Below are 18,662 nucleotides of genomic sequence, written 5' to 3' on the forward strand. Positions count from 1 at the left end.
CAATTTTCCATCTAGTATCATTTTCCTTCAGCCTAAAGAATTTTCTTTAATATATCACATAGAGCAGACACTCAAGGAAAGAATTCTCAACTTTTGTCTAAAAACGTCTATCTCACCTTTGTTTTGAATGACATTTTCACTGGTGAAGTGAAGTGATAGTCACTCAGTTGTGTTGGACTCTGTGACCCCATGGGCTCTTTGTAGCCCACAGGCTCCTCTGACCATGGGATTTCCCAGGCAAGAATACTGGAGTGGGTTGCCATTTCCTTCTCCAGGGGATCTTCCCGACCCAGGGATTGAACCCAGGCCTCCCACATTGCACTCTTTACCGACTGAGCCACGAGGGAAGCCACAGCAAATATTCACTAGGTAGTTTTTCTTTCTGCACTTTTTGGATGTCATTCCATTGCCTTTCGGCTTGCATATTTTCTAGTGAGATGACTGCTGTCTTCCTTCTGTTTTTCTATATTGGGGATCACAAACTTTCTGTACTTCAGTAAATTTTTTTTTGTCATTCCAGGCTAAATAGTCTGTGTCACAACTACTCAATTTTGCTACTGTTGCGTAAAAACCACTATGGATGATAGGTAAACAAATAGGTGTGTCAGTATTCCAACAGGATTTTATTTATGAAAATCCATGAGGCTGAATAGATATGGCTTGAGGGCTGTATAGGAGAAGCCAATGGCACCCCACTCCAGTACTCTTGCCTGGAAAGTCCCATGGACGAAGGAGCCTGGTAGGCTGCAGTCCATGGGGTCGCTAAGAGTCAGGCATGACTGAGCGACTTCACTTTCACTTTTCACTTTCATTCATTGGAGAAGGAAATGTCAACCCACTCCAGTACTCTTGCCTGGAGAATCCTAGGGACGGTGGAGCCTGGTGGGCTGCCATCTATGGGGTCGCACAGAGTCGGACACGACTGAAGCGACTTAGCAGCAGCAGCAGCAGCAACTCTATTCTGTATGTAATGTGTTCTCTTTCTCCAGCTGCTTTTAAGAGTTTCTCTTTATCATTGTTGTTAAGAAATTTGATTATTATGTGATTGGGTGTAGCTTCTTTTATATTTATTCTGCTGAGGGTTTGTTGTGCTTCTTGGATTTTCCATTTCTTTATTCATTTTGTTCATATTTTTCTTCACATTCTTTTAAGGTTAAAGTTTGTCAGTTGCTTCCTTTCCATAATTTGAGCCTGTTTCTATTGATTTTTTTTTTTCTGAGTATGAGCCATATTTTTCTTTGAATGACTGATGATTTTTTTATCAGATCCTCAATATTGTGAATTTTACTTTCTTAAATGGTCGGTTTGTTGTATTCCTTTAAAGAGTGCTGGACTTTGTTCTGCATGCAGTTACTTATACATGAGTTGATCCTTTCAAGGTCTGCTTTTGTTTTTTTTCCCCCCCAAAATTTAAGTATTTATTAAGAGTTAAATATAAACATTGACCTACTGACTTACAGAAAAATAGGTTCTTTGGGGAATTGTTTATACCTGGACTACAGTTACATGCTCGTGTAACATGATTTACTGGGGTGCAGGGTCTTTCACAGCAAGAATAGGAGACTGGAAAGGATATTTTATAATTGTAACAGGGAAATGATAAAAGAAAATTTCACATATTGAGATACAGAGAAGTCATTCTGGCTTATACATGAATTAAGGTGAATTTTATGCTAATTAAAATAGCCTGCTTGTGTAAAGACCTGCTTTGAATCTTTGTTGTTGTAAAGCAGCAGTCCCCAAACTTTTGGCACCAGGGACTGGTTTTGTGGAAGACAAGTTTTCCACAGACCAGGGATGGGGAGATGGTTTAGGGATGATTCAAGTGCATTAATTGTTCACTGATTTCCATCATTATTACATCAGCTCCACCTCAGATCATCAGGTATTAGATCCTGGAGGTTGGGGGCTGTGAAGGATCAGTCTTTAATTCTAATTTACTCCATTACAAAACTATGGTATTTTCAAGAAGCACAAAACCCAGGATAAAACGGGAGACTAGTCAGTTTGGGAGGTTGGTACAAGAAGAGTTCAGCATATTGACAGATGAGCAGGAATTAGTCAAATGAAAGCAGGGAGGGAAAGTGGGGTCAGGGGAATGATGTGCTTACTGTTACTTGCATGTGGAAAAGTCTAGAGATGGCAAGTATATAATGTCTGAGTAAGAACTGGGCTTCCCTGATGGCTCAGATGGTAAAGAATCTGCCTGAAATGCAGAAGACCAGGGTCTGACTCACAGTCCAATATGACATGGGAGGGCAGAAAGGGAAGAATGGAAGAGATAAGGCTAGTAAAATAAGCACAGGTTAAACAGGGGTAGCAAATGAGTTCGCTCAGAACCATATTTCTCAACTGTTGGGATTACTACCTACAGGTTTCAAGAGTGGGTCTCACTTTTCCTTTTTTTAAAATGGTGTTTGGAGTGCAAAAGAATAAACAATACAGATTATAGAAATTCTATTTCATAGTTTACTGCAAACCTTTATTCATATGTAATTTGCCTCATTCTTTTGCTCACGTTTTTCTCCTACTTGTTACCGTCCCTCTTTTGGAGCACTGACTTTGGAGTTCTGAAGACATGGATTAAAATCTCAATTATGACTTTGAAAAATCTCAATTTCTGATTTTTTTAGCTGCATAGTTTTGAGCAAGTTCCTTAATCTGAGTCTTTCCTTTCTTTATCCATAAAAGAGTAAAGGAGGGCAAAGGTATGAAGTCACTTACAGGGCTGGTATAAGTTCAAAAGACATAAACATCTATCAGTACCCACCACATCATCTTTCATCTGGTTGACACTTACGCTGCTTCCAAATAATTAATATTACGATAGTTTTAATCTTACTTAATCACTCAACATGTTATTATCCTTGGATAAAAGTCCTAGAGAAAACAATTCCTTTTCTAGGCCAGAAGTTCTTAACAACGGCTGTACATTTAAATCATATGAGGAACTTCAAAAAATACTGATGCCCAGTCGCCATGTAATTTAATAGGTCTGGGGCTGGGCCAGGCCTGGTAATATTTTTTAAAAACTTTCCAAGTGATTCTAACATTATGCATGGTTGAAAACCACTGATCTACCAAGGGAACGCTAACCTTTTCATCTCTCTGAAATCAAGGTGTGTGTGTGTCTAGCACACAAAGCAAAACTTGAAAACATTGAGATTTATTAAGAGAAAAACAACTGCAGGCCATAACTGACACTGATGATGAGAGTTGGCTACACACTTGGCTGACTTCTTCGATTCTATTTTTAAAGTTAAATCCACACTGGTTATGTAACACTGGGGCTAAAGGTTTTACATAACAAATCCTTTTGATTTTGTAAAACCCAGATAGTTGATTTGTTGAATAAAAATTTTATTTCACTTCTTTAAAACTATTTCTATAACCGAATTTCCTTTTACACAGAGAACCTGAGGTTTTTCTTTATAAGTTAACTTTTTTTTTTAAGAACTGTTTACTTTGAATCCTTGTTTTTTAAAAATCCTTCATTCGAGTTTCATTCACTTCCAAAAAGGACTCTATGTAAGAAAATTAGTAAAACAAAAAATAAGGCTAACATTACGATGATATGGCAGTTTGGTAAATGCATATATATATATATATATATATATATATATACACATAGAAGAGCCTTTTAGACTTCTTTTTTCTTTTATTAGACTTCTTTTTGAAGATTCATTGGGTTTTTTTGGGGGGGTTATTATCTTTTTTGTTTTTAAATCTATTTTTTAAATGGAAGTACAGTTGATTTAAAGTGCTTCAGATTACAGCAAAGTGATCCAGTTATAGTTAGTTAGATATGTGTGTGTGTGTGTAGGTATACATATACACATACATTATCTTTTCAGATTCTCTTCCAATGTTATTATAAATAAGTTCATTTGCATAATTTTTTTTAGATTCCACATATAAGTGACATCATATGTTATTTGTCTTTCTCTGACTTATTTCACTTAGTATGATAAACTAGGTCTATCCATGTTGCTCCAAATGGCAGTATTTCATTCTTTCCTATGGCTGAGTAATATTCCACTATATATAAATAACCACATTTTCTTTTATTCATTCATCTGTTGATAGACATTTAGGTTGCTTCCAAATAACTATTACTATAGTTGTAATTTTAAAAGGAAATCTTTAACTTCCAGTTTTTGGTAGTGGTATGAAGTTAATCTAAATATGCTCAGTAGTATGCTTTTTTTTTTTTCCCCCTTGTGCCACACCACACAGCACCTAGGATTCTAATTCCCTAACCAGGGATCAAATCCATGCCTGAATTGGAAGCATGGAGTCACTAGACTACCAAGGAAGTCCCCATGCTCAGTATATTACATAACTAGAATTTCATCTTTGTTATCATTTTGAATATTCAACTACCTTGACACATAAAAATTCTTGAATGACTTGCTATTCAAAGATAAAACTTTATGTAGGTTTAATTGTCTTTATGCAAGTTCCTAGTAGAAGCAGTTGAATCCAATATCAACCCACCAAGTATTAAATGACTTTACCAGTTTCAACAGATGCCGATTGATATAGTCTGACTATAAATCATTTTCTAGCCAGTGGATAACTGAACACATAACTTAGACATTCACTATTAGAACAACAGGAAGTCCATAGGAAAGAAACTTGATAAAATTCCTTCTGGTTCAGTGATTTGTAGGGAAGAGAAATCTCAATTCTGTAAAGAATTTCCAGTTTTAAACTAATCCAATCAGTTTTTCTAATCTTCCTGATGACCAGAAACAGGTTAGGTATGGGAAGTAGTAGAATGAAGATGAGGATATCTGTTTTTAACCACTGCCATTAAAAGCTTGGGAAAAAGATAAATCCCAAATCAACAAAGAACATTCTTTCCTTAAAATGTTTTAAAAATAAATATATGACCAATCTTCAGAACTATGTACACGATGGGTAAGTTAAAACTTTTAGGAATGGAGACAACTGGGATAATTCCTGAATACTGTATAATCAAGACCGAGAAGAAGTGACTTGTTTCCAGTTTCCTGGCAAAGAAAATGTGGGATGGTAGGGGCTGACATTGACATTTTATCTGAAACTGTGAAACAGAAACAATTGTGCAAAACACATGACTCAAAAAAAAAAAAAAAGCCCAAATGTACAACTCTGAAAATATATGATCAATATTTAATATTCTGAGGATTAAGTAAAAAAATAAAAAAAAATTTTTTTTTACTTGATCTAGTTCATTTCCTCTGAATTCTTGTAAGAGTTAAAAACAAACTATCACACTTTTTGATTTACAACCATCAGATTTTACTTCAGGAAAATCTAATACCTTTTAAAAGTTACAATTTTAATGTTAGCACAAAAAATTACTTCCTAACATTTCATTTTAGAAAATCTTTTCTGGAGCCAAAGATTCTTATTTTTGAATTACAGTACTGCAAGGCACATACAGAACTCACCTCCTTCAAAACACACAGAAGATATACTCCCTGAAATAGAATTTTTAAAATCCTCAATTAGAAATACTACAAAGTTAGCAATTCTTAGGTAAAAATGTGACTCCTACAGGATCATGCACCTTTCTTAAGATCAAATTCAGCACATATGTATAAATAATCCTTTTTTTAAAACATTTTTACTTGAAATGCAGAGACAAAGTACTACAGCTCGATAAAATTTATGTTATTGCCTTCATAAGAGACTGTATCATCGCTAGTATTCTCAAAGACTTGAATTTAATAATGGGGTAACTACAAAGGGAATAAAATATTTTCTTTCTTTTTAAACAATATTTCCTTCACCTCCAACACACAATTCTTTTACAAAGGATGCTAAGTGAAATCTATTTTCTGTTTGGTAAAACTGAGCACAGGACCATTTAAATGCCTCTAACTAAATTTAATGCAGCTTCATTAGGGACCAGGTACATATTTTCCTCTGAAAATTTTTGGTCAAGCATGTCTAACCATAAAAGCAAATGGAGTTTTAAGAGGTAGATTTTTTTTCCCATGATGCATTTTGTTAATAAATGTATTGTCAAGAAAATAAAACAAGCACTGAGTGTGTTTTCTTAAAGTATAAGGGTCTAATGAAAAGAAAAATAAAAGATAGATATGATATTTGTTACAGTCTGACATTTTAACAGTCATGGTATTGGATGTTTTGTGACCAGTGCATTTTGGACTCTCTCAGCATCAAAATACGAGTCTTCCAACTGTATTAAATCCGCCTCCACCCCCACCACCAGTTGGTCCACAGCTTCCGGGTGGATCGTTGTCATCAAATCCATTGGGCCGAAATGAACAGGATGCAGATGCAGCTTGTAGGGCCCGGGCTCGGGCATTCAACTCTTGTTCCTGAAATTTAAAATAGTTTTTATGACATTAAAACTCTAAATACCGTGGATGGGTATATCATCTATAAAAATATTTTTCAGTTGCTTTAATCCTTAAGTATCCTTCAAATCTCAGTAACTTTAAAAATACTTAATCCTTATCAAATCATACTAAAGTACATAATCACAGATGGAGCAAACAAGATAGAGAGCAAAATCCTGGTGTAATTCTACAGAATGATAAATCCTAAAAGCCATTCTCTGTCAATACCCCACTTTAACTGAAGCCCCACAGTCTTCAGATTTCTCTACAGAAACATCACAGTTCTTGCACAGCTCATCAACAAATACAATGGATTTCTTTCCTAATACACAGAACACAAAATTCAAAGGTTACGACAATGGATTATCTACTTTCCGTCAAGTGGAGCTGTTTTGGAAGTGAGTGATTACAGTAAAAGGTATAAATAATGAAAGAAGGCTCAATTTTTTCCTGCCCTTTCCTGAGAATATTTCTCAGTAATTAACAGATCTCATCTCAAAAACACTGCTAAAGAAAATGGAGCCTGTCTTCTTACAGTATTACTTAAAACCATCCCCTATCAGATTATTAGAACTTTTATAAGGACTCATATTCATCTCTGTGCCAGACATATATTAAGTGCTCAGTAAATATTCATGATCTCAAACTAGAACACTGTTAGGTACTTAGCCATGAAAGGAACAAATATGAATAAACATTTATTTATAAATTGCAAATTAATTTGGCAAGGTGTTGAACTGGATTCTAAAACTGACACAAACTCCTAGGAAGAATAGGCAAAATATCCTGGCATAGGTCCATTTTCTGGGAAAGCGTCTACAACTCTCAAATGAGGTCGTTAGTGTCAACAAGGTCTAAAAGGCACTGACTGGTAACAGCATAACCCTTAACTGATTACATAAAATCATCCTGAAGGACTCTCACAGTGCCATCAACATTAATAATAAAAACTATACTATTTCCAGCTTTTCAACTTAAAGTCCAATTAGTTTGTTCCTCCTGGCAATGCAATGTTCAATTTCTAGCTAAGTTTTCTTAGTTGACTATTCTACCCTCTTCATGAGATGCCTGAGTTTCATTATGGAGGAAAAACCTCAGGCATACCTTGACATCTATCTCTATATCATGGACACCCTGGTTTCTCAGTAAGCATACATGACTGCTCTGTGATTCCCAATACACAAAGTGATCAACAACCACATATTTATGGCTGAATGTGATCATAGATAAGAAATCCTTATAGCAGAATGGCTTAATTAACCAGTCTCTGATAGGCCCTTAGAAAGGCTTTTAAAACTTAATTTACAGGATATTTCTCAAAAACATTTTTCCATTAACTCTATCAGTTACAACATCTGTAATTGCTGGCTCCTCTGTATCATGTCTAACCACACAGTATTTCTCAGGGATTATATTAATTTATTCTTCAATTTGTAAAGTTAGAGTAAGATTACATATGTTTGACAGATTAAAAATAAAAGCTGCCATAGCGGTATCAGAAATAGACACAAAAATAAGAACAGAAATACTCCATTCTGGCTCTATAATGTATTAAGCTATCTAAGCAAGCAATGAAAATATGGCTCTGTATCTAAGAAACAATATTTGGTTTAGGATACAGACCTTGTTCCCTAATGAAATAAATAAACTGAGTAAATATGCAAGGCAGAGTGCAAGAGTTCTGCTCAAGAAGATCTTGCCTAGACTCTATTAAAAAGGGATTTCCCACCAGAAACTATGTTGAAGAACCTACACAACACAAAACTGAGTAACCCCACTGCTTCTGAGACACCTGAAACCTATGTTATATTATACTTTAAGATATAGAGCTTCTCAAGGAAGTAAGATACCATTTTTACTTTTGTAGTTATTTATATAAATACATGGCTGATGGAGAAAAGCATATGATATTCTGTTTTCAGAAGATAAGCTTCAACTATGGATAAAAGTACGGGAAACCACTTTTCATTTTATTTCTTTTAATATAGATGAGAATATTAGGTAAATTCACAAATTTATAAGTAATTTTACCCAATTTTATATCAAGTATTAAAATTAATTCTTATTTCAATAGTGGACTATTGGTCAAGTAACAAAAAGGAGCTACTGTTGCTTTGGGACAAAAACCTTTCAGTATATTTAGATCTCTCATTTAAGTACATCTATAAACATAAGATTGATCCAGCTTTCTTGTTTGTTTTAAATTACACAGATACAATATATAGTCATGTATGAGATCAATATATACTCTTATGTATGATGTATGATGAAGAAAAATATTCAGACAAACTCCCACCTCCTCCAAAGAAAGAAAAGAAACTGAACAAGAAAGGAGAGGATTATCTGCAGTTAAGGTGGAACACATGGGGTTAGGCGATAACCATTCACACATCCTTTCTCACACTGGATCCTAACAGAAAGCATGATGTTTGTATTCCAGACGCTAAAAGAATGGAGATACTCCTAATGGAAGCTGGGGGTAGAAGTATATGAGGAACAAGCCCTTTCCCAGATAGACTTCAAGATCCACAGTTTGCATTGCTTTCCTGTGTGTCAGGTTATGTTACAGAGTAGAAAATAGCTTGTGTGGTAGAATTTTTTTGCCTAGGTTTTTCAAAACCACTAGTCCTTCCAATACTATAAAGAGCAAGAGTCTTTCTAACACTTGTAAATCTAGCTGTGACTTAACTCCATATCCTTACTTTTACTAAGATTTGGTAAGTTTTTTACAACTATTTTATAATTAGGCAGAATGCCATTTCTTAAAGCCAAAGTTGTATCCCAAACATAGCAATCTATTACAAAGCATTATTACTATGAAATGGGCACACACTTTTAACTATAACTCAAGAGTGAATGTAAAAACAGCACTGGAAATGAGAGAAAAAATATACACATATATGTTCCAAGTGTTCAAAACTAAAGAATGACAGCTGAAAACTGCTATATATAAAATCTCACCACATAGTCTCACTGCCAGGCAACTATGAAGACACGTTCACAGCAGAAGCACCATAGCTCCTAACGCAAACTTAAAACACCAGAATGATTTGGTTACACAGTATGAGAAACATCACCATTCAAAACTTATCCATTATATTTCTGTAGTTGAGATTAAATAATATGAAGTCTAAATATATTTATTTCTAATTAATTTCTAGTTGGGTATCTGTTATAGTAATTTGGTTCAAAAAGGCACTTTAATATGAAGCTTTAATAGCCTAAGAGTCTTAATACAGGTAAATAAATAATATCTTAAAACAGGTAATAACTTTAATGTAAATGAAGTGATAACTTTTTTGGATTAGACAACTGGACAATCTGAGACTTAAAATGGAATTTAGAACAACTGCACAACACGAGAAACTGAATCAACAAAGTACATAATGGTTTTTCTTTATAATGACATAAGGATAATAAAATAATAATGAAAAGAATGGCTCATCACAAACACTGTAAAGTAGGATGTAATGGGCTAAGTTTTTGGCAGTCCAATTATAGAAATTAGAGTAGTTTTTGTATATTTCAAAAGTCAAGATTGCACTGGGCCTTATTTTCATATTTTACATTGTAGAAATTCTATTTCAGCCTTATCTTCTTACCCTCACTCCATCTTTCCAATGTTCAAGAATCCTGATGATTCCTATCTAATGGCTTATCTGATATCTAGCGAGAAGTACATGGTTGAATATATTCTATTACCTTGATCATAAGCCTTTCTGGTAGTGAATAAGGAATATCCTGAGTTTCTTATTTTTTTTCCCTGCAAAATGTATTGTTTCTGTGTAATCCTGGAACACTGCCATACTCCTTTAAAAATGTATCATGTATCATTATTTGAATATTTCATAGTACAGTATACTTTCCCACAAATCAGTGCTGTTTTTTCTCTTATTCTGTATCTTTTAAGAGTCTGTAACACAAAATTTTTAGAAACTTACATATTTAAATTCATAAAATCATTTGGTGTGTTTATAATACACCTACAGTTTTAACTCCTATTTACTGTTGGTCTTTTATGTTGATAGCAAGTTGGCAGGTTTCAAAGAAAAATACTTTCAGCAAGGTCTATATTAACTTTAAAGTAAGAAAAATCTTTGTGAAAAGTGTAAGTATATTCAGCTCATATGAAATCCTTATTCCATAGTTTTATTTACTGTTATATTACTGCCTTGATTCTACCGATCAGGTCCTTAAAGAACACAAACATCTGTTGTGTACAGATTCTACCTTTTAGTCTCCTTTTAACCACTTGTCAATAGTTCTTAAAATATTTATACAAAGGTCAAGAAGAAATAAATACAAATTTAGCAGTTGTTTCCCCTGGCAGGTGGAACTAAAAGGAAGAGGAAAATATTTCCATTTTATTAAACTTCCTATATTTCTGAATGGCATGATTTTATAATGATCAGATCTTTTCTAATTGAAAACAAAGAAGGGCTTCTATACTGCATCTAATTGTGACTTTCCATACCTAATTCATAATATTAGCAAGTAAGAAAATTTAGTTATATAGGTTGAACCCATTTCATATGAACCCAGATTCAAATTTCAAAATCACCACTTTGTAAACTTCTTGGAAGTGTAAAAGGTGGATTTCAAAATTAAGGCAAGCATTCAACCATTTATCAATTGCTTAAATAGCTTCTACAAATGATGATTATGTTTCCAACTTACCTGTAAATATAGTTTATTGTCTTTTGTTATAGCATCCATTAGTTCTTTCTGTAGAGGTGGTTCTCCATTTACCCAGAGTCCAGTGGTTGAATTGTTACCATTTAAACCATCAGTACTGTTCTGTCTCTTATACAAAAGTACATAAGCTGTATCCTTGGGAAACCTACTCGTAATTTTCTGGACTGACTGAAATGAAGTAAACGTCACTCGGCTGTCATTAAATAAAAACCATTCTTTTGACATGTCCTTATTTTCCAAGTCCTGTTCAATCACTGTGGTGGGATTATCTCTCCCTAGTAAGTGATTCCGGGAGGAGGAAAACGCCAGCGTTTCGGGCTGGGGGCACGTCTGGCAGGGGGACTCTGTTCCTGTGACGTTTCTGGCATAAGAATAGTAATGCCCACTTTCTGAGGACACACCAGAGTGAACGACCACAGAACTCAAGAGATAGGGCACCAGTTTTGGGGAGCAAGCTTCTTCAGTCCCAGAAGGCTTCAACTTTTTAGCTAGATTCTCACTAATGTCAGTGAAGTCAACATCTAGAGACCAACTTTCTGACAATGAAGAGAAAGGAGTTCTTTTAACTGGCAACTCCAAAACCAGTGGCAGTGACACATTGTCTAGTATTTTTCTTCTCACGTGATACTTCTGATCATAGGAAAATCTTAAGAGAGTAAGGATAAGGTATTCAGGTTCCTCTGTGATTTGCATAGTTTTCTCGGCATTCTGCAGAGAGGCACAGTTTTCACAATAATACTGGTTGTCACCAGTAAGAATCTCTGGAGCCAAAAAATAATTTAATAAGTCAGTCACTGAAGGTGTGGTCTCACCTCCTGGTTTCTGAGGTACATCTTTATTAACAAGCATCTTGCTAGAGTCATTAGGGGCAGAAGTGTCTTCAGTACAGCAGAACTCATCAGGACTGTCAACCATTCTTTCATTCACAGCTGAGTCGCAGGCAATGGCAATGGCTGACGGGTTACAGACACCTGGTCCTTCTGAAGGACCAGGCCCGCTGGCCTGTGTTAGGCCATCATCTTCTGTACTGGGTGATGATGCTGGATCTTGAAAAGACAAGTTTTCCACAGAAGAGGAAGGACAAAAGGCCAGTGAAAGATCTGTAAAGGCTTCCACTTTCTGTGAGGTACTCCTGCAGTTCAGACAACAAATGTGAGTTCGCAGTTTTCCTCCAAACATTTTTTCAATTAGCGTCTTCTCACCGTCACTTGCGCAATGGGTCTCTGTTAGGACAGCTGCTTTAATGGCTACCTCTTGTAAAGAAGTTTCACTGCATCCTGGACTTTCAGAAGACTTGTGTGAGGACTGAACTTTCAAGATCTTTTCTTCTTCATGGAGCCTGCAGGAGAGTATATCATTATATAGCTACTTCGCTTAAATTTAAATGTCAGTTCTACTCAAAAATATGAGTGGCTTGCCTTATATTAACAGCCAAATTATTCTTATCAAATATAATACTTATTTAAAAAATCAACTAACTTTACTAGTCATTTACATTCCATAAAGGAGGCAAAGACCAGGAAATAATAGGTTTTATTACCTAAGTAGGAAGAAGACAATAAAATTGATCAAACCCACTTAATTATCAGTTGGTATAAAGGTGAAGTTATTAAATTTTGTTATCTCAGAATGCCTTTATACTCTTAAAAATAACTGAGGAACCTGAGAGCTATCATGTATGTGGTTGTATCTATCAACATTTACTGTATTCAAAAATTGAGAATAAAAGTAATAAAGTACTACACAATAATAAATAATAAACTCATTACATGCTAATATAAATAACATTTAAAAATGAAAAACAGTTATATTTTCTAAACTCAAAAAAATTTAGTGAGATGAATGGCTCATTTTGCAAATATTTCAAGCATCCGGCTTAATAGAAGGCAGGCTAGATCCTTGTATCTGCTCTGCATTCAAACTATTGTGCTCTGTTGTTTTGGATGAAGCATATGAAGAAAGTCTGGCCTTAACTACAGATAAACAGATATGTAGTCGGAAAGGGAAAGATACCTGAAAGTGTTTTGGGAACACCCAGGGGTTCTTGTACTACACTTTGAGAACAGCTAAAGTAAGAAAATTTAAAAAAGAAACTAAATTAAAAACACCTAAAAAAATACAATAAATGCAAGGCATTTTAGAGTTTAACACTAGAAATAATGTCTTTAAAGGTAAAAACAATATTCAATAGAAATAATCTGTTAAGAAAGAACATAATTCAAATCACAGCTCTAGAAATACTTTTTACCTGTCTAGTAGAAACCTGAGGTATTCAGAACAGTCTTGTTGTGATCTGGGGGTAAACCATGGAGGCCTGGAAGCCTCAAAGAATATCCGAGGTGCATATGCTTCTCTCTGTTGATCGAGAAAACACAAGGAAGTGATTCTCACACCATGAACTAAATACCTAAATCTTAATATATAATGTTTAATAAAGATTATCACAATTACATGGGCTTAACCTTTACTACAAAGGACCAAACAAATACATTTAGGTAACTTTCAGTTTTAACTTCTCATTCTGCAGATCAGAATTAAGATTTAGAGAAAGTATGTGACTTGCCCAAGGTCATACAGCTAAACAAGTAGCAGAGGGGATTTTTATCAGACCCCAAGTCTCTTTACCGTAATACAATGCTTCTGCCCTTCTCTCTCTGATGTGCTTGAATCCACAATTAAAAAAAAAAATCTGAAAAAAAAAGTTAGTGGATATATATTTTGGATTAATAAGGGACATACTCTACAAAGCCATGCATACTGATTTTAGGTGAAAATTTCTTTGACTGGGAACACATGTCATAAATGTATGGAATATGAACACACTGGTCAGGAACTTTGCTGACTTTATTTGTTTTAGCATAGGAGCAGTTTAGTGAAGTGATTGCTTGTGGACTTTAGAGCAAGGTAGGCTGAAATCCTAGATTTTGCCATGACAAAAAAAGAACTGAAAAAGACATCTGCAAAGTTGTGCTTCAGTTCAGTTCAGTCGCTCAGTCGTGTCCGACTCTTTGTGACCCCATGAATCGCAGCAGCCAGGCCTCCCTGTCCATCACCAACTCCCGGAGTTCACTCAGACTCACGTCCATCGAGTCGGTGATGCCATCCAGCCATCTCATTCTCCGTCGTCCCCTTCTCCTCCTGCCCCCAATCCCTCCCAGCATCAGAGTCTTTTCTAATGAGTCAACTCTTCACATGAGGTGGCCAAAGTACTGGAGTTTCAGCTTCAGCATCATTCCTTCCAAAGAAATCCCAGGGTTGATCTCCTTCAGAATGGACTGGCTGGATCTCCTTGCAGTCCAAGGGACCCTCAAGTCTTCTCCAACACCACAGTTCAAAAGCATCAATTCTTTGGCGCTCAGCCTTCTTCACAGTCCAACTCTCACATCTATACATGACCACAGGAAAAACCATAGCCTTGACTAGATGGACCTTTGTTGGCAAAGTAATGTCTCTGCTTTTGAATATACTATCTAGGTTGCTCAAAACTTTTCTTTCAAGGAGTAAGCGTCTTTTAATTTCATGGCTGCAGTCACCATCTGCAGTGATTTTGGAGCCTCCAAAAATAAAGTCTGACACTGTGTCCACTGTTCCCCATCTATTTCCCATGAAGTGATGGGACTGGATGCCATGATCTTCGTTTCCTGAATGTTGAGCTTTAAGCCAACTTTTTCACTCTCCTCTTTCACTTTCATCAAGAGGCTTTTTAGCTCCTCTTCACTTTCTGCCATAAGGGTGGTGTCATCTGCATATCTGAGGTTATTGATATTTCTCCCGGCAATCTTGACTCCAGCTTGTGTTTCTTCCAGTCCAGCGTTTCTCATGATGTACTTTGCATAGAAGTTAAATAAGCAGTGTGACAATATACAGCCTTGATGTACTCCTTTTCCTATTTGAAACCAGTCTGTTGTTCCATGTCCAGTTCTAACTGTTGCTTCCTGATCTGCATACAGATTTCTCAAGAGGCAGGTTAGGTGGTCTGGTATTCCCATCTCTTTCAGAATTTTCCACAGTTTATTGTGATCCACACAGTCAAGGCTTTGGCATAGTCAATAAAGCAGAAATAGATGTTTTTCTGGATCCCTCTTGTTTTTTCCATGATCCAGCGGATGTTGGCAATTTGATCTCTGGTTCCTCTGCCTTTTCTAAAACCAGCTTGAACGTCAGGGAGTTCACGGTTCATGTATTGCTGAAGCCTGGCTTGGAGAATTTTGAGCATTACTAGCATGTGAGATGAGTGCAATTGTGCGGTAGTTTGAGCATTCTTTGGCGTTGCTTTTCTTTGGGATTGGAATGAAAACTGACCTTTTCCAGTCCTGTGGCCACTGCTGAGTTTCCCAAATTTGCTGGCATACTGAATGCAGCACTTTCCCAGCATCATCTTTCAGGATTTGAAATAGCTCAACTGGAATTCCATCACCTCCACTAGCTTTGTTCGTAGTGATGCTTTCTAAGGTGATGCTTTGACTTCACATTCCAAGATGTCTGGCTCTAGATTAGTGATCACATCATCGTGATTATCTGGGTCGTGAAGATCTTTTTTGTACAGTTCTTCTGTGTATTCTTGCCACCTCTTAATAACTTCTGCTTTTGTTAAGTCCATACCATTTCTGTTCTTTATCGAGCCCATCTTTGCATGAAATGTTCCCTTGGTATCTCTAATTTTCTTGAAGAGATCTCTAGTCTTTCCCATTCTGTTCTTTTCCTCTATTTCTTTACATTGATCGCTGAAGAAGGCTTTCTTATTCTTCTTGCTATTCTTTGGAACTCTGCATTCAGATGCTTATATCTTTCCTTTTTTCCTTTGCTTTTCACCTCTCTTCTTTTCACAGCTATTTGTAAGGCCTCCCCAGACAGCCATTTTGTTTTTTTGCATTTCTTTTCCATGGGGATGGTCTTGATCCCTGTCTCCTGTACAATGTCACGAACCTCAAAGTTGTGACTGTAACTTGAAAATTTAGAATTTGAGTATTTGTGGTATATGACAGGGTTCTCAGCTAAGGAAAACATTTCTATCAAAATAGGTGTGTTTATGGCATTTTGAAGAAAGGGAATTTGGTGGATTGTTTGCAATGGGTTTTAGAAATCATTTGATTCATATTCCAGTCTTGCCACTTGTTTGCATGGCCAGGAAAGCAGGTCATGTAAGCCCTGTTTCTTCACCTGTAAAATAGGGACACTACCTTATTACCTTATAGATTGATTTTGAGGATTAAGAGATAATATATGCAAACCACCTAGCACAGGAACTAGACGAATTTAAATGCTCAATACATGTTAGCTTTATTAATTATGAGAAGAAAAGCCTTTTAAATCATATAAGGAAAATCTACCTACCTAATCTACTTGTCAGACAGGGTCTCAACTATGGCAGAAGTTTAATTAAGTTCTCTTGTTAATTCTTCTTTTGTTGAGGATATGGAAGACTCCTAAGGCTTTTTCCTAATAGCTCTGACTTAAGTTAATATAGTATATATAATGTATTTATTTAAACACATATACACATACACCTACCATATGCATTCATGTTATACAGCTGACCATTGAACAACATGGGGTTAGGGGTCCTGACCCTCTGCTTAGTCAAAAACCTGTGTATAACTTTACAATAGGCCCACCATATCTGTGGTTCTGCATCTGTGGACTCAGACATGGATTATGTTGTACTGTAGTACATATTTATTGAAAAAAATCCATGTGTAAGTGAACCTTTGCAGTTCAGACTGTAATGTTGAAGGGCAAACTCTATATAACATACAGTAAATACAGCATACAGTAAATACAGCAAGTACATACATCCATTTACTAGAAAACAATGTTTGGAAGTTGCAAGGAGGAGATTTCATCTCCTTTGGTCCTGAGGTGTTAAATTTGCGGACATATTTCCTCCAGGCAGAGAACAGTAAAATGATCCTCTGAGTATTTCAGGCCATCACTCATGCCACTCTTGACTCCTTCCATTTAAGAAGTTATACTTGAGATATTTCTCAGCTTGTAGGTAGGAAACAAAGTATTCCTAACAACTCAATCCCATCAATTCTAAATCTATCTTCTCTTCTGGCTGTAACTACCTATTCCTTTAGACCTCTGTGAAATGAAAACAGTAAAACCAGAAAATATTATTTATAAATGATTTGTCTTATTCATAGGTATTACTCAAAACTTAAAAGTACAAGTTCTTTGAGCATAAGGATTCCTTTCTGAATGCTTATCAGACTTCATATTACATCTCTCAATAAATGGCTATTTACATGACGTTCTTGCTATTAGCATAAACTTATTTCGTTGGATTAATTTGTGGACATAAAAGATCACGAAATTTTAAGCTCCATAACTTCTAACAGGTGAACAGTTTATCCATTAAGTTCAAAAGTTTAGTCATAATGAAAGGGTATATATATTAGAAATGGGAGGGAAAAAAAGCCAAGATGTCACAAAATTATTTTAATTATTCATGTTAAATTGTTCATTACTATGAAAATCTACCAAATTAATATCTATAAACTTAATATTAAAGATGCATTTTAAAATATTTCTTCATGAAGGAGCTATTTTTTGGATAGGAAATCAGATTTTACCTATAATAATTAGAATAATGGGTCAGTAAAATATTCATCTACAAGAATGCAAAGTAGAAGGGAGAAGTAAGAACTTAAGGCATATCCTGATTTTAGGCAGTATCTCTTTAGATTTCTATGTGGATCTGTTGTGCTGGGAGAGAGATATATTATTTCTCCAGTTAAAAAGGTTCATCAAATTTGGTATAATGTGAAGTTTAAAGAAGATTATCAATTCAGTTAACATATACATACTATAGACACTTACACTCACCTGTGTATGAGCCAAAAAGGCAAAAAGATGCTGTAATTTTTTCATTAATGAATTGCACCCATTTAGATTTAAAGATAATACTTGTCTCCTGAAACTGAAAGATAGTAAAATATAATGATTTTTTGTCTACATGTGTACACATGATGCACTTTTTAAAAGCTAAAGGGAAGTTAGTCCAAGTTATTATCCTTCAAGTAAAATTTCACTTACCTGAAGGCCCTTTACCTGGCAAAGTCACTGCCTACAATGTAGTGAAGAAAGAAGAAAATGGTGCAAATAGAAATAGATGAAGCTATTAACTAGTAACTTAAGTAAACAACTTTTAAATTCTTTCAACTCTGCATGAAATATAAAAAAAATGTCCTGTCATCAAAACTATGATAAAGTTAGAGTTTTAAAGAATGTAGTACTAGTGCTGAATGGGAAAAGAAGAAACTTCAAAAACCAGTATAGAACAACTGGATATCCTTTTGGGAAAAAAATGGAATTAAACAAGATTTCATATCATTATAGATGCCACAGAGAAGTAATGAGCTAAATGTAAAATATGAAAATACTGAAGTATTTAACAGAAGAAAAGGGGGTAAAGGGAGTTTAGAGGGGAAGTTGTCCCAAAATTCAGAAGCTATAAATGATAAATAGCAGATCTGACTACATAAAATAAAAAACTGCAAACAAAACACTCGATAAACGTATCATTCTGATGGGAAGAAAGCACGTATACATCCAGGATAAATCAGCAGGAAAAAGAAAAGGACCCAACAGAAAGGTGCACAATGGGAA

The 18,662-nt window shown here is 35.3% G+C and overlaps 1 protein-coding gene across 2 annotated transcripts in view; it reads right to left on the reverse strand.

Moving 5' to 3' along the window:
* Nucleotides 1-5,353: 5,353 nt before the first annotated feature.
* Nucleotides 5,354-18,662, reverse strand: part of USP38 (ubiquitin specific peptidase 38) — a 33,085-nt gene continuing 19,776 nt past the window's right edge. For both annotated transcript variants that reach the window (XM_068989844.1, XM_068989843.1), the window contains 4 exons: nucleotides 17,880-17,973; nucleotides 13,300-13,406; nucleotides 11,034-12,390; nucleotides 5,354-6,335 (listed from right to left, as the gene is read on the reverse strand). In XM_068989844.1, the coding sequence (XP_068845945.1) occupies nucleotides 6,174-6,335; nucleotides 11,034-12,390; nucleotides 13,300-13,406; nucleotides 17,880-17,973 (1,720 nt within the window). In that variant the 3' untranslated portion in view covers nucleotides 5,354-6,173. The remainder of the gene's footprint in view (nucleotides 6,336-11,033; nucleotides 12,391-13,299; nucleotides 13,407-17,879; nucleotides 17,974-18,662) is intronic.

The sequence above is a fragment of the Capricornis sumatraensis genome, chromosome 17 (assembly GCF_032405125.1).
Source record: "Capricornis sumatraensis isolate serow.1 chromosome 17, serow.2, whole genome shotgun sequence".
NCBI lineage: Eukaryota > Metazoa > Chordata > Mammalia > Artiodactyla > Bovidae > Capricornis > Capricornis sumatraensis.